Raw genomic sequence first — 22,481 nt, 5'->3', positions numbered from 1 at the left:
TTCTAGGCTCCTGACTTTGGTTTTGGCCAGCCCTATTATGGTCCTTTGGGGAGTGAAACAATGGATGGAAGATCTCTGTCTCTGTACCTTTCAAGTGAAATGAAAATTTTTAAAAAAATTAAAAAGAAACCAATAGGAAATAAATCTATAGAAAAAAAGGAACTATCTTCAAAACTTTACAAATTAAAAAGTAAACGACACTACAGATGGTCCCCAATTTACAATGTTTTCTTAAAATTTTATTTTTTATTTATTTAACAGGGAGAGAGAGGGTGAGCCAGGATGGACCAGGCTGAAACCAGGAAACCAGAACTGAATCTAGGTCTCCCAGGTAGGTAGCAGAGGCCCATTCGAGACATCACCCGCTGCCTCCCAGAGTGCGCATTATCAGGAAGCTGGAATCGGAAGCGGAGCTGAGCCTTGCACCAGGTGCTCCAGGATTGGATGTGGGTGTCCCTGGTGGCATCTAAACCACTGTGGCACATGCTGCCCCCACGATGGTTTGACTTAGGAGTTCTCAACTTTATGATGGTAGGAAAGTGATGCACGTTCAGTAGGACCCATACTTTAATTTCTGAATTCTGATCTTGCCCTGGGCTAGTGATAACGCCATCTGATGCTCTCTCCAGATGCAGACAGTACCCAGTCAGCCTTGGGATCACACAGAGAAACAATAGGTCCTGTGCAGCGTGCTGTGCTGCTCAGCCTGGCGTTTGGTAGGTGAGGAGTGGTGACCCGACTTACGGTATTCTCAGTCTGCACCACTGCAAGTCAAGGAGCATGTGCAGAAGGCGAGCTCCCCAGGGCAGGGATTCTGGTCAGTTCTGTGCTTCGCTTCTCTCTCCAGTGCCCGGGTGGTGCCTGGTGTGTAGGAGCTATCACCTCCCTCATGAGGAATGAATACTTCCAAGGTTAGAATCCAGGTGACCAGCACACGGAGGCTTCCTCTCCTGGGAGGAAACTTGTCTCCCTAGTCCTGGTCCCGGTCGGAAGATCTCAGGGAAGGAGGCCGATGGGTCGAGGCTGGGTCACGTTCCCACCCAGGCACAGGAGTCACAGGCATGGGTCACAGGAGGAGTTGAGCCTTTGGAACCTGTCTCCCCTCTAGAGGATGTTAGCAGGGTACAGCAGCTCCCCAGAGAGGCCTGGGCTGCCATCAGGAGGCTGGAGCGCCGGGCAGAGCAGCGGACCTCTGCATACGTGTCACAATTTGTCGCTGAGAGTGAAGGGAAAGCGCTTGCTTGCCAGCCTGCGTGACCTGGGCCTGCACACCCTTCACTCAGCTCCTGGGCCCGGGGACAGGTTAAGTGAACTGTTACGTCAGTCAGCCAAATCCGCACCATTAAAATGAGTCAGCAACCATTTCATCCGAATTAGAAAAGCAAACGTGCTATCAGTATCTTCTTTAAGGGATAAGAAGCGTTTTATCAAAACTCAAAAAGGTTAGGCCAGCCTGATGGGCCATGAACAGTTTCCTCCACCCCACTGACTGCAAAGGGAAGCTGTCTCACCCAGAGGCATGGCTGCTGGGGCCTGAACTGGCTTCCAGCCCGCCACGCTCCACACTGAAGACTCCTAACAATAAATGCAGCCCACAGAACAATGCTTGATATTTGGCTTTACTTTATAAAAATACACAACTTAAATACATATGACACTCTGTATATAAGACATAAACAAGTGGTAGATTTAACATTTTCAGTTATTTCCAAAGAAAGCAAATATGTAAATTACCTTGTAAGAGCAAAGGGTTTTTTCGTTTGTTTAACAGACTCTGCATTCACAGTCAAAGGGGAGGGATGCCCAGGGAGCAGCCACCGTGGGAAGCCAGCCCAAGCCAAGACTTTCCAACAAAGCCACCTCGCCCGCAGGGCCTCTATTGCACAGCTCAGTATCACACTGCTTGTCAGACACAATCTCACAACCCACACACACGAGTAAGCGTTTGTCGTCTCTGGAAATGCTTCATGGAAAACAACGCATAAACAGTGTTACCTGTGCCTACAATTGTGCTAAATACCAGTTATGAGACATATGGGCCATGCGTGGCTTTGCAAAGCTGACAGTGGAAGGTGGTTAGCTCTGTCTTGCAGCTAAATTCATTTTCAAGAGTTTCACAAAAGCATCAGCAGACTCAGAGTGAGCTGGAGGGGTGCCGGGGCGGGAGCACTGGCACTGCTGGGAGACAGCGCTGTCGCTCAAAAGGCCACCTGCTCCTGGCTGCCCGTCCCCTTTACCCGAGCCCCCGAGGGCCCTCTACGAGGGACAGCTCCTTCCTGACCGACTCGGAGCTTGCGCTGGCGGCTGACTCGGGCTGTCCGTCAGCCTCCCAGCTCCCTCATCTATGGCTCACTAGGAACTAGCTGGTAGGCAGACAGAAATATTACCAGTGGAGAATTCAATACATGAGATCACACTAGTTAAGCGTCCTGAGGTTAACTAAGACTTGAAGAATGGCGTGCAGTCTGCAGAATGACAGCGACTCGTCGTGGGTGGCGACACAGGGACACCTCAGGTCTGCACTTCTCAGTGTCCAGGCTCACAAAACCAAGTACACACTTACGTGAGGAAATACGACGACAATGCCAACGTAAACACAATACTGACAGTTGAGATACCAATTCAAAAGAAGGCACAAAAAGGAAGAAACAGAAGGAGGGTGCGTTGTAAAGTGCTTGGGTGGGCTGGGCCGGCAATGGGAAACGCCTCCAGGATTTCCAACACGTCGAAAACCTGTTACCTCCTGGTGACTCGCCATATGGAAGACGTGGCTGCTACTTCTTTTAAATAATTGCTGCTCAAAATTTTTCATTGTGTTTTTAAAGCAAGATTCTCTATAAAAGTTGTTTCAGTCACTGAAATTATTCTGCTAGTTGATTTTTTCACTGATGTATTTTAAAATCCCAACTGGCACAAGTTTTAATCAGGCTGAACTACAATGTCCATGTTTTGCACCAAGAATTTAAGTTAATGCATAGAGATCTGTAAAGTTTTGCATGAAGTTAGTACTGGAACAATTTTTCTTGCAAACCATGCTTTGCTATTTCTTAATATTCTGTCTTTTAAGGATTATGGAAATGAGAATTCTAGGCCCCTGGAGCTCAATTTTTTAACTTTACTACTCCTCTTGCATAATGAAGCTGAGTGTAGCCCTCCTTTACGGCAGTCGGGAAGGTGTGGAGTCCCAGGGCCTAAGAGCCCCGCGCAGTCACCCGGAGGACGAGGTCGGGGCCCGGGAGTCTGCTTGGCCGGTCATCTGCTCACTGTGGGTGAATGAGGTGACCAGTCAGCAGGAGGGGCTTCAAAAAGTTCACGGAAAAGGGGAATTTGCAGACAATACACATTTTCCATGAACTTCTGAGGCCCCCCTATATTTAATAACAGTACGAACGGCACCAGGCTCACACGGTCACGTACTCAGTGTTGTCACGTCAGGTTGGGCTGTCATCACCATCTGTGATCCTTCTGGCCTTGTGTTCTGAGAACAGCTCTGTTTGAGGCATGCTGAGGACTGTGAGCAAAAGTTAGGTTCCAAGCAACCTGGGCTTGGAGTCCCACGGACCCAGAAGCTCGTTATGAAGCCAGAGGGAAATCCCACAAGGAGTCACAGACCAGATCTCAGGTCATTCATTTTTGGTTCCAGAGATGGACACTCCCTGTTCCTGGCAGCAAGCGCAGTGCAGCCCGAGCACAGCCGTGCAAAGTGAAGCCGCTCTGGGAGAGGCAAGAGCCCCATGGGCTCGCAGTGCGCGCGGACCCCAAGGAGGCAGCTTCTGTTCTCAGAGCCAGGCGCACCCATCCGACAATCAGCATGGGCTGGCTGTTTAAAACTCACGGCACTGTAACATCCTACGTGCTTGCAAGCCCTGTTAGTGCAGTTTGGTTACAGCTAAAAACACGGGTCATGTAAGGAGAGCAAAGAGGTAAGAAAGATGCTAACCAGCCAGAGGTGCCCTGCAGTGCAGCGAGAATCGCCAGGCCCGACCCCGCTCTCCAGCCACCCCTGTATGCCGAGGAGGAGGCGTGGCCAGAGACCCCGTGTCTCTCAGGGAACCTCTTTCCCGCGGGCTACAGTTTAAGAACATTCCTTTTTAGCAACTGGGAGCCCAGACCATGGCAAGAAACCAGAGATTCAACCACATGGACGAGATGGGGCGTGTGAAACAGCAAGCAGGGAAGAGGCAGAGAGAAACAGGGAGCCAACGGTGAGAAACAAGAGGGCGGCGTGGGGAGTACCTGGCTGCCTCCTCCACCTGTGGCCAACGATGCAGAACGAGTGACAAGCCTGGGGGCGGGGTTGGGCTGTCAGAGCGCACACGTGGCGGCGCCAGGCTGGTCTCTCCCGTGACAGGGTGTGCACCACCCCCAGGTGTGACCCGCAGACTCCCGTCCGGGCGCTGCTGCCGGTCCCCAGGGGCAGGTGCTCTCCAGACTGGCTTGCTTCTCCACAGCGGGATGGGTCTGGCCTCACTTCCCAAGGGCGGCCGGGAACTCGCTAATGACAGACCGATGGCTAAAGTCCCCCCAAGAACGCACTGCGACAGAAGCAGCTTGCCTGCCAGGCCGCCCCAGGCGCCTACCGGGCGCTGCAGTCCCAGAGCCCACAAGGCCAAGAGTGGAGTCGCACTGCATGCTAAGATGCCGGGACGCGTGTGCGAGCGCTGCTCTGCCCGCCGCTCTCCGGAAAGCGTCCACGAGGGGCACGCGGCGCCCAGGGCTGGCCAGGCCCACCCCGCAGTGCCCGCCTGCTACTTGATGTTCTTCAGGAGGGCGGTCCGGGCGTTCACCACCGCTTTGAAGGCGTCCTCGCTGCCGGGCGCCACGCACTTGTCGGGGTGGAGGAGCACAGCCAGCTTCCGGTACGCCTTGTTGACTTCTTCCCTGTGAAGACAGCCGCTCCGTCAGTGCCGCCCGGCCCCGCACGCGGGCCGTGGGGACACCCGCCAGGTCTCCCGCGGCACCCATGGGCGGGCTACAAGACTAGGAGACAAGCCACAGGCAGTAAGCGTGTAATACAAGAGCAGAGGAAGTAACCCATGCACAGTGAGTACAGAAACGCCAGGGAAACGCTTAGCAAGGGGCCCCTCCGCGGACGGAAGGAATGGAGGCCTGGGGCCGGCAGAGGGCGCCCTGGAGACGGCTTCTGAAAGGGCGGAAGCCAGGAGGGCACAGAGCTGGCCGGTGTGCCCACAGGGAAGGAGGCTGGCCAAGCACTCCCTCGCCCCGGCTTGATAAACAGGTGCTAGGTGTTCGCTGACAGAGTGGTGCTGCGAAATCGCCAAGGCAGGAGCAGGGCAGCTTAGGAGTAGGACTTTGTGGAAGCAAACAGGGAAGGTGAGCGATAATAAACGGGGTTGGCAGGACGAGCAAACATGCACCCAGGAGAGGAGGGGGAGAGAAAAGGGGCTGACGTGAGGCCTCCGAGGCCAGGGGAGGCGCTGGGAGGGGCAGCTGAGGCGTGCAGGGAGCGTGCAGGGACCAGGGAAGAAACGAGAGAGGGGTCAGCGCTAGCCCGGGGTACAGGGGCAGCCAGGCTTCTCCAGAGGCAGTCACCGCGAACCAGCGGCGCTGCAGGAGCGCTCCAGGCACTGAGCGCCTCCAAAAGCAGGGCCTGGCCACCGGCCCTCCCCCTCCTCCTCCTCCTCCAAGGGCCCAGCCATTCCCACTCCCACGTCAGATTAAGTTCAGACTCCACCAGATGGTTTTTTTTTTTTTTTTTTTTTTTTTAAGATTTATTTAAAAGGTGGAGTTGCAGAGGCGGGGGTGAGGGTGGAGGGAGGGAGACTGAGAGGTCTTCCATCCGATGGTTCACTCCCCAAATGGCCGCAACGGCCAGAGCTGGGCTGATCTGGAGCCAGCAGCCAGGAGTTTCTTCTGGGTCTCCCACGTGGGCGCAGGGCCCCAAGGACCTGGGCCATCTTCTACTGCTTTCCCAGGCCACAGCAGAGAGCGGTATCGCAAGTGGAGCAGCCGGGACTGTGGGGCAGCCGGGACTCAAACTGGTACCATATGGGATGATGGTGCTACAGGTGGTGGATTTACCTGCTATGCCACCGTGCTGGGACTTGAACCAGCGCCCATACAGGATGCTGGCACTGCAGGCGGTGGCTTTACCTGCTACACCACAGCGCTGGCCCCTCCACTGGCTGGTTTTATTCCCTACCTTCCTTTTGTATCTCAGGGTTCCAGCATCTTAAATGCACACATATGATGTGCTGCCTGATTTCTTATCACAGGGGTTTCTGACTTGGTTCTCCAAATAAGGAGCGCGCTTTGGTACCTGGTATGTGATGCAAAGTTTTATATGCCAACTTGGAGAGGCCAAAACCAGATTTTTCCATGACTCAGGCATACATTCAGGGGCTCTGGCTGCTTTCTCTGCATAGAACAATCCAGAGTTTTGTTTTAATCTTGCACATAGGGAGACAGCTATCACCACCACTCCCATCTTTCAAATAAATTAAAAAAAATCTTAAGGGGGGGGGCAGTGTAGTGGCATAGTGGGTAAACTGCTGCCTGCAGCACTGGCATCCCATATGGCACTGGTTCAAGTCCCAGCTGCTCCACTTCTGATCTAGCTCCCTGCACCCACATGGGACACCTGGAAGAAGATCCTGGTTCCTTGCTTTGGATTGGCCCAGCACCGGATGTTGAAGCCATCTGAACCAGCAGTTGGAAGATCTCTCTCTGACTCTCTGATTCTCTCTCTTTCTTTCAAATAAATAAATCTTAAAAAAAAAAAAAATGTAAAGGGGATGAGTGTTTGGTGCAATGTTAAGACACTGCTTAGGATGGATCCCACACCGGAGTGCCTGCTCTGTTCCAACTTCCTGCCAGTGCACATCTTGGAGGCAGCAGGTGTTGGCTCAAGTACTTGGGTCCCTGCCCCATCTGGGAGACCCAGAGGAGTTCCTGGCTCCTGAATTTGGCCTGGCTCAGCTCCAGCTGTTGCAGGCATTTGAGGAATGAACCAAAGGATGGGGGGTATCTGTCATTCTGCTTTTCAAAGAAATAACAAAACTTGAAGCTTACGTGTCGTTTCCCTACATGTATAAGTTTCACGTAGCAACAAGAATGGTAGGTTTCCTCCCTGAAAACATCTGAAGTGCCAGGCTTCTTCCTTGCCTGGGTGCAGCACCCTGTCTCTTCCTGTCTCTTCCCGCTCTGCTTCCTGGGAAGCGTGTCCACCTTCATTCGGGTCAGCTACGCCTGGTCCTCCGCCCCAAGTGCCTTTCAAATGTCTAGGTAGCAGGGGAGTCTCTCAAGGAAAAGTCTGGGGGAAACATGACTGATTCAGGTTTAAAATGAATATGTGAGTTCCGCCTAAGATGAAGGTTTTCTTAAAGTTGAAGGACAGTACACTCAGGTGCAGTGAACAAATATCAAAACACTCTGCAACTTATGGAGAAAAATGTTTTAAGATTTTTCCCAAATGTGCTCAATGCCGCACAAAATTAGGTTGATAGAACCAGTGGGTCAAGGGTATTCTGGAAGATTACAAAGAACCAAAGTGAATAAACAAGGAACCAACTTTCTTTTTCCTTAATAAATATTATTCTAAGTTCATTAATAAGTAGACCGAGTCACAGTTTCTTAATTCTATAGCCACTATCCACTGGAGACGACACAGAAGAATTTAGAATGGGATTATGAAGGTTGAAAAGGACATTTGAAAGATATGGTACAGTTCGTGGCTATACTCATGAGGCCATGGGGGTCCCTACACACGCTTAAAGCATCCTCGACCTTGCGGGCACATTAGTGAGCACTAGTAACGGTCTTCCTCCCGCCTCCCCTCTTTCCTTCTGGCTCCAAGATATGCTAGAGACCAAAATGCAGAAGAGATACTGAGAGTTTTTGGCGCTGAAAAGGTAATTCCAAGACACACTTTTTCCTTTGTGGGAATCAAGGTAAACAAGTAGGAAGGGAGAAACGTGGGGAGGGGAGTTATAGCACAAAATAAGACTCTTTGAAATTATAACATGTGTAGCAACAGTAGTATTATATAATTAAGTTATATTACCATACGGAATAATAACTTATTGTTAAGCAAGCATCAAAGAATAGTGGTTATATTTCTTTTCTTCCTGAATAATTCTTTTGGCTAAAACAGAACAACTTAACTACACACACAGATGAAGAACTTTTAGGATTTTTGAGGAAGATAGAGGCAGAGATGGACAGACACACGCTGTCCCAGGGTCAAGAACCAATTCTACCTCCAACTCTAGGGCCCGTGAATCTGTTCAACCACACTGGGTCCCAGGTCCCGACGAACAGTTTGATAAGTTGACTGCTAACATTCTTTCTTCCTCTAAAATTCTGTAATTTCAGAATCTCCTTTCGTAAGTTTGTAAAAAGATTACATTAGCTTCAAGGCTCTTGCTTCAAGCAGACTGCCGCAGAGCGCCTGCCACTGTACCTGTACTGCAGACACGTGCCCTGCTTCTCCAGCAGGCAGCCGGGCTCTCTGCTTTGTTCTTAGGTATGCGGGTGGTCCAATGAGGCAGAATCACCCATTTAATGCATTCCCATGTGACTTTGTATTTCTAGCGCTGGAAGACAGCTCGCACTGTAACCTTGGTGACCAGGTCTCTCTGGGGACCCAGCACTGCGTGTCCTAGAGCACCGCTTACCTTGAGGCCCCAGGCTTGACTCCCAGCATGTCCCAGCTGTCTTTACTACTTCGAATTCTGCGAATGGTGTCTGCTTGCTCTTTGGTGAAACTAGCGCTGCTATTCGTGGTAGGACGTTTCCCGCCATTTTCACATAAATCAACTATGGATACATAGAAGGTCTGCAAGAAGAAAACACATCCGAGAGTAGAACTGACTGTGGAAATAAGAATTCCTTTCAAGCAGCAACTCAAAGACTTCTGATTGTATTCCAATAACTCTTCAAAGTCACGAATAAAGTAAATATGTACTTTGGAAGACTTTTCTTTGTATACTATCTAAATATTCATATATTTTAACACAGAGCAAGTACAAGGACTAAAAATAAAATTAGCCTTACTCTCAGAAAACTTGAGGTGAAAAAGTAAGAGATGAACACTGTCAGAAAAAGCCAAACAGTAAACAACAGTGTGAAATGAAAGTCGTGTCTCCCTACTCCTCAATAGTCACTGTTAATGTTTTTTTGAATATCCTTCCAGAAAAATTTTCTATCAGTATACCAGGATATATATACTATACTTTTCAAACATTTACATAAAAGAGGTCAGAGGGAATACTCAGCTAGGCACCTTGTGTACACGTAGTAACACATTCTGGAATCTTCTCACGGCTACACACAGACACCTTCTTTGTTCCTTTTGGTGACCCCTCAGTATTTTACTAAGTGGCTGTACCATAATTTATTTAACCAACTCTAGTCTTTTTTTTCAATAGTAGTATAACATTCATAACCACTGGTTTGATAAAGGTAAAAAACAAAGTTTTACAGAATTGTATTTGCAGCAATACTGATACATACAGACATTTCTTTTTTCTTTTTAAAAATGTTGGCTCCCACACATAAGGGAAAACATGCAGTATCTGTCGTTCTGGGATCAACTTATTTCACTCAACAGGATGTCCTCCAGTTGCATCTATTTTGCTACAAATGGTAGACTTTCATTCCTTGTTATAGCTGAATATCCCATTGTGTGTGTGTGTATATATACACACCACATTTTCTTTGTCCATTCATCTGCTGGTGGACACCTTGGACAGTGCTGCCATGAACACGGTGGAACTCCTTGATACACTTGCTGAAGTCGTTTGGGCATATACCCGGCAGCTAATCAACCCCACTCCTGACAAGTCAGTGTTCCCTGTTTGTCACTACTAGCAGTGCTTCAGTGAATATTTGTGTGTGTATCTCTGCGTGCTTGTGGGGCTACGGCTTTTAGGACAAATTCTTAAAAGCAAAACTGGTGAGTAAGAATCTAAGTGCACTTTACTTCTTGACAGCTGTCGTCTGGAAAGGCTGTCCCTGCTCACGCCCCATCACTGCGTAGGGAGTTCCTGTTTGCACAGACGCCCGGTGAGCCGAGGCATTATCACACTTCTTACACATCTTACACATCTTCTCACACATCTTACAGTGTTGATCTGCATTTCTTTAATGTTAATAAAAACTAGTATCTTTTCATATGCTTATGGCCTTTCCTTTTTCTGAAAACTTCACATTCTCTGCATGCTTATGAGTCTTTTGTAAAGTGAAAACTATTTTTTCCTCTTACCAATGTTTCATACTCTGTGCAATGTTACTATTATTGGATAACCTTACTCAAAATGTTAATACACTATAGCTGCCTTTTTTTTTTTTTTTTTTTTTGGACAGGCAGAGTGGACAGTGAGAGAGAGAGAGACAGAGAGAAAGGTCTTCCTTTGCTGTTGGTTCACCCTCCAATGGCCGCTGCAGCCGGCACGCTGTGGCCGGTGCACCGCGCTGATCCAAAGCCAGGAGCCAGGTGCTTCTCCTGGTCTCCCATGCGGGTGCAGGGCCCAAGCACTTGGGCCATCCTCCACTGCACTCCCTGGCCACAGCAGAGAGCTGGCCTGGAAGAGGGGCAACCGGGACAGAATCCGGCACCCTGACTGGGACTAGAACCCGGTGTGCCGGCGCCGCAAGGCGGAGGATTAGCCTAGTGAGCCGCGGCACCGGCCTTACAGCTGCTTTTAAACTGACATATCTCCTTTTCTCTCAGCTTCTTTTTAAGCTCCTCCTCTTCTTTTTCACATTCTTCTATAGTTCCTAATATCTTTTAAAAATTTCTTCTTTCTTTTAGTTTTGTCTTTATTATCTCTAGTAACAGCAAATCAACTTGGTAACCTAACAAGGAGAGGAGCCTTGGTGTATGAGAAGGGATGTCCAAGGAAAGCCACTGGAGATGGAGACAAAAGAGGGTCCCCTTGAGCTTCTTTCTGGCATAATGCGTCTTTCAAGTCAGTGGAAAACAAATCTTTCATTGAACTAGCAGGAAAGCACTACTTCTAAGTACTTACTTACAGAAAGGTGTATTGATACTTTTGTTAGCCTTTCTATTTAGCCCTAACTCAAGATTAATATAAAAGGATAACAGCCAACCAAAAGGGAACACAGTTCTCAGATAAGTTTTGGATCAGTAAGATTTTCTTCTAGCCTCAGGGTTCATCTGAAATACAGATTTCCAAGGCAGGAATATGTATTCAGAACAGACATGGTTACAGAGACAAGCTGTGGTCTGAAATACACAACACTAGGACTGAAGTCAAAAGCCCATGTCACTTTCACATCTCAGTTCCAGCTACAACAAACTAATCGGTACAGGCCAGATCCTCTGCCATAAACCACCACCAAACTGGACAGATGAGCAACTGTTTGCCAGCAGTGGACAACAGCAGGTACTAGACACTCCCTAAGAGAGGAGCCCCCAGATCACCTGGTTCCCTGCCTGAGTTCCATTTCCTGACTACGTCACAGAGATCAATAGCATTGAGTGAACACAAAGTCCCACCAAGCTAAGAAGGTGGCGATCAGAGTGTGAGACGCTGAAGTGGCTACAAGCTGCAGACTAGGGCACTGGAGGGAGCAGAGCCATGCAGAGCTGCACCCGAGTCCATGTGGGAGGTCCCCTTAAGTGTATGCTGTAGGCCAGGCTTTATCTACACACACCTGAGCTCACCAGACAACAGCTGCTATGGGGTTGGGAACAAAACCAATACACCAGAGGTCTGGTGGTGCCAGGGGCAGAGCTGTCCTGAGGACACTAGAATTTGACCTTGCAAAGGGAAGGGATTGCCTTCAACTGCATTAACACCCCAGCACTTAGATGTGCCTGACAAGTTAGACTCATCCTATCAAAATCCAAACACAATAACTGACAAGATACGTGAAAGAGTCACTTTAGAAAGGCGAGGAAATTACTTTGGGTTTCCTTCAGGTCTTTGCTACTAAAGCAAAAAATCAAGCCCACAAGTTCACTGTAACCTGCCAGTTGTTGAATCGCCTCCTGAAACCACAATCCCCAAGCTTGGGGCAGGCCTGGTGGCACACAGGGGAAGCCACTGCTTGGGATGCCTGTATGCCATATCAGAGTGTCGGCTGGAGTCCTAGCTCCTCTGCTTCCAATTCAGTTTCCTGCTATTGCGCTTGAGAAGGCAGCAGGTGATGGCCCAAGTGCTTGGATCCTTGCCACCCACGTGGGAGACTCAGATGGACAGTTTAGGACTCCCAGTTTCAGTCCTGGCTGTTGTGGGTATTGGGGAGTAAACCAGCAGATGGAAGATCCTCTTTCTGTGTGTGTGTGTGTTTGTGTGTGTGTGTGCCTCTCTCTCCTTCTCTGTCACTCTACCCTTTAAGTAAATAAATAAATACAAAAATCTCTTTTAAAAAAATCTACATTCTTCTGTGAAAGACAAAAGAATCTAGAGTCTCTATAATGTGTCCACACTTTCTGATGCTCAACTAAAAAGCACTACTCAAAGAAATATGAAAATTTTTTCATAGACAGGAGAAAAAATGGTCAACAGAAATTGAACCTAAGGTGGTTCAAATACTGGAGTTATCAGACACTTTAAAACAGCTATTATAACTATTTCAAAGAAGTAAAAGAAAGTATGTCCAAAGAATTAAAGGAAAATATAATGGGTGAGCAGGCAGAGAATCTTGGCAGAGAACTGGGCACCATACAAAAGAACCAAATGCAAACTGCTGAACTAAAAAGTACTGAGCTGGAAATTGTACGTGGTGAGCTTAACAGCAGACTGTCAATGAACTTTAAGTGCAATCAATAGAAATTAGGCAATCTGAAAAATGAAGGAAAAAATAAGAGAAAAATAAACATGGCCTCAGGTACTGTGAGACAGAAACAAACAGTCTAGCATACATGTAATTGGAACCTAAGAAGGAAAAGGGAGTGAGAATAGGGCCAAGAAAAATATTTGAAAAATAATAGTAAAATAAAAACACCAAACTACCAATCTTAGAAACTCAACAAATCCGAAATAAGACACACGTGAGGAGAACCACACCTTAGCACATCGCAGTTCAGCTGTTGAAAACCAAGGATAAAGAGAAACTCTTGAAAGAACCAGCGAGAAGAAAAGGTCATTGTGTAGAGAGAGAATAAGAGTAAGAAGGGGCACTGACGCCTCATGGGACGTAACATCAGCAGAAGAGACGGGCCTGATGTTTGTAAAGTGCTGAAAGAGAGGTAACCCCAGCTATCGCACCCCGGACAAGCCACTCTCTACCCTGAGACTCTCTTACACAGAATGAGAGTAACACCTGCCACACATTGTTGTTGAGTCTCAAATGAGATGAGACATGTAAATCTCTCCAGATTGTACAATACCACCCAAATGGTTAAGAATCATTGCACAGACAGCGGTGCAAACTCAGATAGGCCTGTGTACTGAGAAGAACAGAAAGCATGACAAGCCAACATCAACCTTTTCTGATCCTGAAAGAGAAGCTGCCGATCTGAATTCAGCCTGTCAGTCAAAGACGAAACCTGTCTTCTAGTAGGAGGAGTGCCATCTTATGAGAAGGAAATTCAGCATGAAAGATGAAATACAATCCTACTCAGTAATTAAGAACAGCTCTTTATAGTATAAGCTATACTACTTGAAATGCTAAAAATTCCCAAAATATCAGATATATTCATAGGAAGAAAAATGCATTATTCATGCCACCCTTACTTCCAAATGTATCTATAATTAAAGAGCTGACTTTATAACTTATTGTTTTAAAAAGCTTTCTTCCTTAACGTTACTCCAGATTAGTAGGTTTTTAAGACGTGACCACCTATTCAGACTGCAACGAGAACACATCCCTCTGTTGCCTGTTTGGCTGGAGAGACCTCATTTTCACGTGTAAATAGCTGGATTCTGCAATGGTGGCCTCCTGTTCTCTAAACGCATCCCTGTGGGCTGTGAGATAGGATTAGATTAGCTGTGGCAAAGCTGTTTGCCATAGCACTGCTTCCATTTTACTATGCATACAAATGTGACACCACTAACTAAAGGTGGTTTTGAAGAAAATCTTTGTTCCGCGTAAGTAGTATAATAACTATTGTTAAACAACTGATCTTCAGAATCACCTGGAGAACTTTTTCAAACTACAGACTCTAAGGCTCTATTGGGACATTAAGCTCTAATCAATCTCCAGACTGAAAGTCTGTGTTTTGAAGAATTTCCTCAGGTGATACTGATGATCATCCAGGTCTCGTCTAAACAGACAGAAGCCATATCGTTCTCATACACATGCACGCTCTCCCTCTCACCAGCTTGTTCGTGAAGAGGTTATTCTAACGAGAAACTCCTATTTCTTGCTTCTTATAATTTGAACTACAAATTGGCATGGTTGGCCTAAGCGCAAACCTTAAAACAACCAAATGCTGGGTTACCTGGAACATCTCATTGATTCCTTCTCCAGTTTGTGCCGAAGTTTCGAAGTACAGGAACCCTTTGCTTTCAGCCCAAAGGCGCCCTTCACTTTCATCTACACAGCGGTGCTTGGCACAGTCGATCTGAAACAGACAGTTGTGGCAGAGAGGATTCCAGCCTTGTCCCAGTGAGGCCTCTGTCAATCCTTTACTGAGACAGAGCCTCCTTAATGAACCCCAGCGCCAGTGTGTAAGACTATCAGGACTAAAAGGGACTAAAAATACTGAATGTAAACTACTGACTGTAGGCTGATTTTCTGGGAAACACTGAGCTTTTTCTGGGACCACAGCACTTTTTACTTTCTTGGGAAATAGCTGCCACTCACTCTGTGAGAGCGGCTTCCTAACATCTACCATTCCCCAGGGACCACCATTTTCATACCCCCCACGCACCCCTAGTTAGGTAAGAAAGGGGTTATTAGGCTCCATCTCTCCTGCTGCTCAGTCACCAGCACCCTTCCCCAAGTACGGCACCAGGGGAAAAGGAGATAAAATCTGGATATACGAGGTTTGGGGTTTGGTTTTCCTTTGTCTTTTGTCTGAGGAACAAAAGGTGGTTGATTCTTCTATTACAGAATAAGTAATCTTTGTATTTGTCCCCAAACGCAGAGCCGCAGCCTTCCCTCAGAACGTGACGTATCACCGTCAGAGCAGTTACCTTGTTGGCACACACCACAAATATAATATTGTCCATGTTTCCATGAGGCCCGAGCTCTTGCTTCATCTCTGCCAGCCACGCATCAAGGGCATCAAAGGAGTCCTTCTGCCCCACGTCGTAGACCAGGATCACCCCCTGGGTGTCCTTGTAAAACTCGTTCCGGACCTTCAGACAAGAGGACACACGCGTGAGATGGAGGCTGCGTGACTTTGTGAGTTCATTAGCTTAGCAAAGTTGCTCTGTTTATTCACAATATCTGCCGTATTTCAGTGTCTACTGGTCTCTAGAGGACTTTTTATAAAACGAGTAACTAATAGAAAAGAAATCTATTAGTGCGGAAAGCAATGACCTCCTCTCCCAGCCTTCCTCACCTCCTGTCCCACTGCCCGGAGGCCATCAGTCCTGAACTGCTACTGTGCGACCATGAAAGAACACACTACATAAAGTTCTCCTTAGGAAGAACGAGCAAGGTGAGAGAACAAGCGAAAAGAACTGAGGCAACAGCGGCGCAGGTGCGGGCCGTGGGTACAGCCACTCACACACAAGCAGCACAGCCAGGCAGAGCCTCCCTCTCGGGTCGCTGCCCCAAATCCAGAACCCCACACTCAGAGCCCCGGCAGGAAGGAAGGGCCACGCGCATGTGGGCGCACACTTCCTAATCGTACAGCCTAGGGCAGGTCATTACCATCTCTGAGCCTCAGTTTCCTTATCTGGAAGGGGGGATAACACAACTCCCTTCACAGCATCACTGTGCCGATTACACAAGACGAAGAAGGCCAAAGCATTCAGCATGGTGCCTGGGAAACAGAGCGTACCAGTGTCTTCTCTCTCTCTTCCTTGCGTTCACTCTCGCGTTGTCTTGGCTGTTACATTAGAAACGGCAACTCGCCTCTGGGCCAATCTACAGTGCTGGGACAGGCAGCCAAGAAGAACAGGGCACACCAAAGCGGCAGAAGCAACAAGGGGTTGGGGGCGGGGGTGAGCAGCACTGATAGAAGGGGCTGCAGGAAGGGAGTCAAAATTCCAGCAAGAACCTTGCCACAGACCATCCATCTGTTACATGTCCTTTCCACAAAATCCCAGGACACGCTCAGACGCACACTGGCTCTGCAGTGACCAATGAAGACAGCTTGCTAAACACATCTGGTGGGTGTTTCTGATACCTGCTACCTAGACCAGGAATGGGACTGCCTGCTCCTTCACAGAAACCTAAGAAGCTGTTCCCTACAATTAAAACCAAAATCACCAGAAAGGACTTAAAATGATGACGACAGGCAGTGTGCCTGCTCCTTTCCTTAGCCCTGGGCTGTAGTTAACAGTGGGCATCCTTCCCCGAGGCTCTGGCCGCCTGGGCTCCCATACATCACACCCTCCAGGTTTCAAATTGTCCTTCTTCCATCAACTCCTTTTCTCTCCATTGCTCTTACTCTGGCTCATTTCCCAAATCCTCCAAATCCTGCCCTGAGCCCTCTTCCATTCTTTCTGAATCCTTCCTTCCAACCAGCAACATCAACCACTTGCACAGTTTCAACTGCGAGACTCTCCAACATGAGTCCTCATCTCAGATTTCAGACATGCATTTCTTTTTTCTTTTAGATTTTATTTATTTATTTAAGGCAAAGTTACAGAGAGAGGGACAGAGAGAGGTCTTCCATCCACTGGTTCATTCCCCAAGCAGCCACAACAGCTGGAGCTGGACGGATCTAAAGCCAGGAGCCAGGAGCTCCTTCGGGTTCTCCCACGTGGGTGCAAGGACCCAAGCCATCCTCCATCCTTCACTGCTTTTGCAGGCCATAACAGAGAGCTGGATCAGAAGTAGAGCACCCGGACTCAAACCGGCTCCCATATGGGATGCTGGTGCTGCAGGCAGAGGCTTAGCCCACTATGACACAGTGCCAGACTCTCCCCCACCCTTTTTTTAAGATTTATTCATTTATTTGAAAGAGTTACAGAGAGAAACAGAGAGAGAGAAGGAGAGACACAGAAAGAGATCTTCCATCCACTGGTTCACTTCCCAAATAGCTGCAATGGCTGGAGCTGGGCCAACCCAAAGCCAGGAGCCAGGAGCTTCCTGTGGGGCTCCCACAAGGGTGCAGAGGCCCAAGTACTTGGGCCATCCTCTGCTGCTTTCCCAGGCATTTTAGCTGTAGGCTGGATCAGAAGTGGAGTGGCTGGGACTTGAACTGGCGTCCATATGGGATGCTGGCACCAGGCAGCGGCTTTACTCACTGCCACAGCACTGGCTCCAAACCTGCTTTTCTAGTCACCACTGGACTCTGCCAGTGGAACAGCCTGTTGGAATCTCACATGCAGTGTATACAACAGAAGGTCCTTGACTTACTGTCTTAAGCCTTTCCTTCGCTGAACACTGGTCATGAAAGTAGCATCCTTCTCAGTCATTTGGGCCAAAAGTCTGGTGTGACCTCTGACCTCTGCTCTTCTGTTTCTGTTTACCAGATTCAAACAGTCCTGGAAAAACCAGCTCTGGCACATTTCTTGTACGGATCTCTTCCATCCCATTCTCATTTCCAGTCATCGTTTGGCTGCACCGCTGCCAGGAAACTTGTAAGTCAATGCCCTAGGAAGACTGCTAAGCAAACGTAACTATTTTCATAAAGCTCTGGCTGAAATGTTCTCAGTGTTTGTCCACTGCCAGTCCTCCAAAGGTCAAACTCTTTAAAAAGAAGTCTAAGTGACTGGTGCTGTGGTAGCCAGTGAAGTCACCATTTGCAGCTCTTATGTGAGTGCCAGGTGAGTCCTGGCTGCTCCATTTCCAAGCCAGCTTCCTGCTAATGTGCCTGGGAAAACAGCAAAGGATGGCCCAATTATTTGGTCCCATGCACCCTCGTGGGAGACCTGGAAGAAGCTCTTTTTTCCTGGCTTCAGCCTGGTTCAGCCTTGGCTGTTGTGGCCATTTGGGGAGTGAGCCAGCAGATGGAAGAGTTCTCTCTCTCTCTCTCTCTCTCTCTCTGTAACTCTGCTTTCAAATAAGTAAGTCTTTAAAAAAATGAAGTTAAAAGTTTCTAATCGGGGCTGGCACTGGGACATAGCGGGTTAAAGCCCTGGCCTGAAGCACCGGCATCCCATATGGGCGCCGGTTCTAGTCCCGGCTACTCCACTTCCGGTCCAGCTCTCTGCTCTGGCCTGGGAAGGCAGTGGAGGATGGCCCAAGTCCTTGGGCCCCTGCACCCATATGAGAGACCCAGAGGAGGCTCCTGGCTTCTGGCTCTGGATCAGCGCAGCTCCGGCCGTTGCGGCCATCTGGGGAGTGAACCAGTGGATGGAAGACCTCTCTCTCTATCTCTGCCCCTCTCTGTAACTCCATCTTTCAAATAAATAAAAATAAATTTTTTTAAAAAAAGTTTCTGATAAGTGCTTCCTCCAACCTTCCCAGTCTTACCCTCCATTTATGCTCTAATCTTCAAACTGGATAATCTCTTTCCCCAAACCTGCCCTTTAGTTTCCTAACCACATCTGGGGACAGACACCTCTTTACTGCTAACTAATTATAACACTATGTCTTGTGTGGGACCTTTTTTGCCCTCTCCCCATCTAACTCACCGCCTACCTCTGTCAAACCCCATGTAGCCTCTGGGCCCCAGAAGACCACAGTCCTTTGCACTTCTACCAATGCTCTTAAGACTTCCAGCCCAGTTCACAGGTAGCAGCACACCTAGCTGTCTTCCCCACTTGCCCACAGGCAATATGAAAGCATGCATCTTAGTACATCCATTCCATGTCACCCACAGGGCCTTGCCAATACAAGTGTTTGGGATCACTGTTTAATCAAGAGGTGCCACATGCCACAGGAGAAAATAAATGTAGAGGCCAAAAGGGAAAAGGAAGAATTACAAAATCCATGTCATGCTCCCCAGAGGGAGATCTGTGTGTGAAAACAGAATTAAGCAAGCTCAATGGCTTTCTCTCTCAAGGACTCAAGTTCAAATCTGGGCTTAGCTACAGAATTGTGAACATTACCCCAAACCTTAGCTTCCTCCTCTTCTGTAAAATGAAAAAGTCAAAGCAGATGCCTCATTGGTTCCTGACAGGTACATTATTCTAGTCCCCCAAAATGGCTTTCTTTATACAAATTTCTTTATATAAATTATATATATATTATTTATTTATTTATTTGAAAGGCAGAGATATAAAGAGAGGAGACAGAGGGAGATCTTCCATCTGCTGGTTCACTCCCCAAATAGCCTGCAATAGCCAGGCTAAAGCCAGGAGCCAGGAGCTTCTTCCGGGTCTCCCCCATGGGTACAGGGGCCCAAGCACTTGGGCCATCTTCCGCTGCCTTCCCAGGTGCATCAGCAGGGAGCTGGACTGGAAATGGAGCAACTGGGACTTGAGCCAGTGCCCATGTGGGTGCCAGCACTGCAGGAGAGGCTTAACCTTCTACATCACAGCACAGAGCTGGCCCCCGAAATGGCTTTCTAATGGTAGCCCTGGTAGATCTGCCACAGCCAACTTTCATTACATAGGATGCTAAGGGAATAGGGATCATTTCTTAAAGCAAACTAGTTTGTAGGCTAACGAAAGCTGTTAGTTAAATGTCGCTGAGGCCCCAGAAAGTTTCTATGAGACCTTCGAGCCCAGACCTCACTGGGTGCCCCGTGGAGGCAAAGCTGGCAGTAAGAGGCAGGTCATTCCCCCCGCAGCTCCCCCTACATTTGCCCTGAGGTTGCTATCTGTCCTGCCTCTGCAGAGCGCTGGTGACAGGGGAAGCCTGGATGGAGGAGACACCAAGAACATCAAGAAGTGGGGAGCCTGGGAACGGCTGTGGGCTTTACCAGGGGTGTGCTGGGCAGCGGCAGACTCTGTGCCGCCTGGGGCTTAGAATGACACTAACAGCTCTGTTGTCACAAAAGCAGGGTTTGCGCCAGACACCAAATACTTGAAAAAAAGGACAGATCAAGGCTATCTCAGTGAAGGAGTGATTTCAAGAAGCTTCTGTTAATTATACTTCTATTTTTATAAGCTGTTGAAAAACAGCTACTGCAATTGCAGGCTGCCTTAACAGGATCTTTGTGTCTGGTGAGAGACAGTAGCAGAAATGCTGTGTTTTCCGCTAGTAAGGAAGGATCTGGAATGTTGAATTCAGTTCTCAGCCCCATATCAGCAAACCAGAAATCACCCACAAAGGATATTGGCAGGTCTGGCTATGGAAGGAATAAAAAATGCTTTAGCTGGAGAAGGGCAGACTCAGAAACATTAGAAAGGCTTTACTGTAGATGCACAGACTCAGTCTGTGTTGCTTCTAAAAACAAGGCCAGAATGATGGTGGAAGTCAAAAGAAGGCAGCCTTCACGAAGAAGCTGCTGATGTAGAGGTTTTGTGTTTCGTTTTGTTTCTAAGATTTATTTATTTATTTGAAAGGCAAAATTAGAGAAAGGCAGAGTCAGAGAGAGGGAGAGGCCTTCCATCCGCTGGTTCACTCCCTAAATGTCTGCAATGGCTGGGGCTGAGCCGATCCAAAGCCAGGAGCCAGAAGCTTCCTCTGGGTCTCCCATGCAAGTGCAGGGGCCCAAGGTCTTGGGCCATCTTCCACTGCTTTCCCAGGCCATAGCAGAGAGCAGGATCAGAAGTGGAGCAACCGGGTCTCTAACTGGCACCCATATGGGAAGCCAGCACTGCAGGCAGTGGCTTAACCCACTACACCACAGTGCTGGCCCCCATTGTAGAGGTTTTAACCATGACAGATTAGCTCACGACTCCATCATGAGAGATGCTCATTCTGCACACTCCGACAATGTGCACCACTCAAAACTGCACTGGGTATAACCTACATACTTCCCCATCGCCTCTCAGCTTCAATGCTGCTTCCTGCAACAGGGTTCCCTGACCACCCAGACAAGTCAGAGCTGGACACTGAGTGCTCCCAAGAATTCTGTCATTTGTTTAATATGCAGCTTCTCTAACACAATGGCACTTCACGAGGAGAAGGGACTCTGCATTTCCAGTGTCTAATACAAAAACTGGCATACAGATATTTGTGAATGAAACATGACCACTGATCAGGAGTACTGCAGAAAGAAACCTCACAGTGAGCAGAGGCCTGGGCCACATTCATTTTCAGCCATTTTCTAACTCTCCACCTACATGATTTGAGTGAAATCTAAAATTCACATGAGCACGTCCGGTCTTTAGAACCTATGTCGAATTTGTGATCAGCTAGAGCTCTGTGCTTTTTTCACTGACGGCACTCGGTGCTTGTGAAATTGATTTAACATACTAAAAGGCTTCACATTTAAAAGGAATTCATGTTACGTACATATTTGGGTATATTCATAAGATAGAAGATTATCTAGCCATTAAAGATTTTGTTTTGTACTATTTCTATTTCTCCTGCTGAGTACAAATAAAAATCTTGAATATTATATGTAAGGTTTTTTTTTTTTTTTTTTTTTACTTTAAAAAGGTAGAAAGAAGATGGAGACAAGCTAGACCTTTGGAACCCAAGGAATGACATGGTGGTGAGTTTCCGGGTTTTATTTCCTCACTATTTGCTTGCTTGTTTGGGGCTTCACATATCCAAGATGTGGAGCTGCAGGACAACTGGAAATGCCAGTGGGTGTGGTACAAGGAACCCCAACAAAAGCCTGCACTGTGCAGCCCAAGGGGCAGCTCAGCCAGACTCCACTCCAGAAAAGAATCCACTTCGGAACAAACTAACTCCCCACCCCCACCCCACTCACCTACTCCAGCAAAGGCAGAGGGGAAATTCTAGAACTGAAAAATATAATAGGGACCGGCACTGTGGTGAACAGGTAAAGCCGCTGCCTGAAGTGCTGGCCTCCCTATGGAAGCAGGTTCAAGTCCTGGCTGTTCCACTTCCGATCCAGCTCTCTGCTATGGCCTGGGAAAACAGTAGAAGATGGCCCAGGTCCTTGGGCCCCTGCACCCGTGTGGGAGACCCAGAAGAAGCTCCTGGTTCCTGGCTTCAGATTGGCCCAGCCTGGGCCATCATAGCCATCTGGGAAATGAAGCATCGGATGGACGACCTCTCTCTCTCTCTCTTTCTCTCTGCCTCTGCCTCTCAAATAAATAAATAAATCCTTAAAAAAAAAAGATAAAATACAGTACAGTAGATTAAACCACAGTAAATCACTTAGAGGTTGGCCTCAACAGCAAACAGAGGGGACAGTGGAATCAGTGAGGCAGCAGGCAGAACAGTAACAATAAGAATGATCTCATCTGAACAACAGACAGATAAAAAGACTTGTCAAAAAATGATCTCAAGTAGCAAGGTTCCTGCCACCCATGTGGGAGACTGGATTGAGTTCTCAGTTCCTGGCTTTGTGTTGGCCCCATTTCAGCCACTACAGGCATTTGAGGAATGAATTGTCAACTGAAAGAGCTCTCTCTCTCTTTCAATAAATTAATTAATTTGCTAATTTTTAAAAATGA

General features: G+C 47.9%; 1 protein-coding gene and 1 long non-coding RNA gene across 2 annotated transcripts in view; one reads left to right on the top strand and one right to left on the bottom strand.

Annotated features, from left to right (window-relative positions):
* Positions 1 to 1,601: 1,601 nt before the first annotated feature.
* Positions 1,602 to 22,481, bottom strand: part of DNAJC27 (DnaJ heat shock protein family (Hsp40) member C27) — a 34,835-nt gene continuing 13,955 nt past the window's right edge. The window contains exons 4-7 of the mRNA XM_002710075.5: positions 15,072 to 15,236; positions 14,375 to 14,497; positions 8,637 to 8,797; positions 1,602 to 4,881 (exon numbers count right to left, since the gene is read on the bottom strand). Of these exons, the coding sequence (XP_002710121.1) occupies positions 4,749 to 4,881; positions 8,637 to 8,797; positions 14,375 to 14,497; positions 15,072 to 15,236 (582 nt within the window). The 3' untranslated portion in view covers positions 1,602 to 4,748. The remainder of the gene's footprint in view (positions 4,882 to 8,636; positions 8,798 to 14,374; positions 14,498 to 15,071; positions 15,237 to 22,481) is intronic.
* LOC138848663 (uncharacterized) lies at positions 4,741 to 8,930 on the top strand. The gene is made up of 2 exons (XR_011386746.1): positions 4,741 to 5,043; positions 8,554 to 8,930. It is a non-coding gene; the product is annotated as an uncharacterized lncRNA (long non-coding RNA).

This window comes from Oryctolagus cuniculus, chromosome 2 (assembly GCF_964237555.1).
Source record: "Oryctolagus cuniculus chromosome 2, mOryCun1.1, whole genome shotgun sequence".
In the NCBI taxonomy this organism is placed as follows: Eukaryota; Metazoa; Chordata; class Mammalia; order Lagomorpha; family Leporidae; genus Oryctolagus; species Oryctolagus cuniculus.
This window is presented reverse-complemented; position numbering and strand designations above follow the sequence as displayed.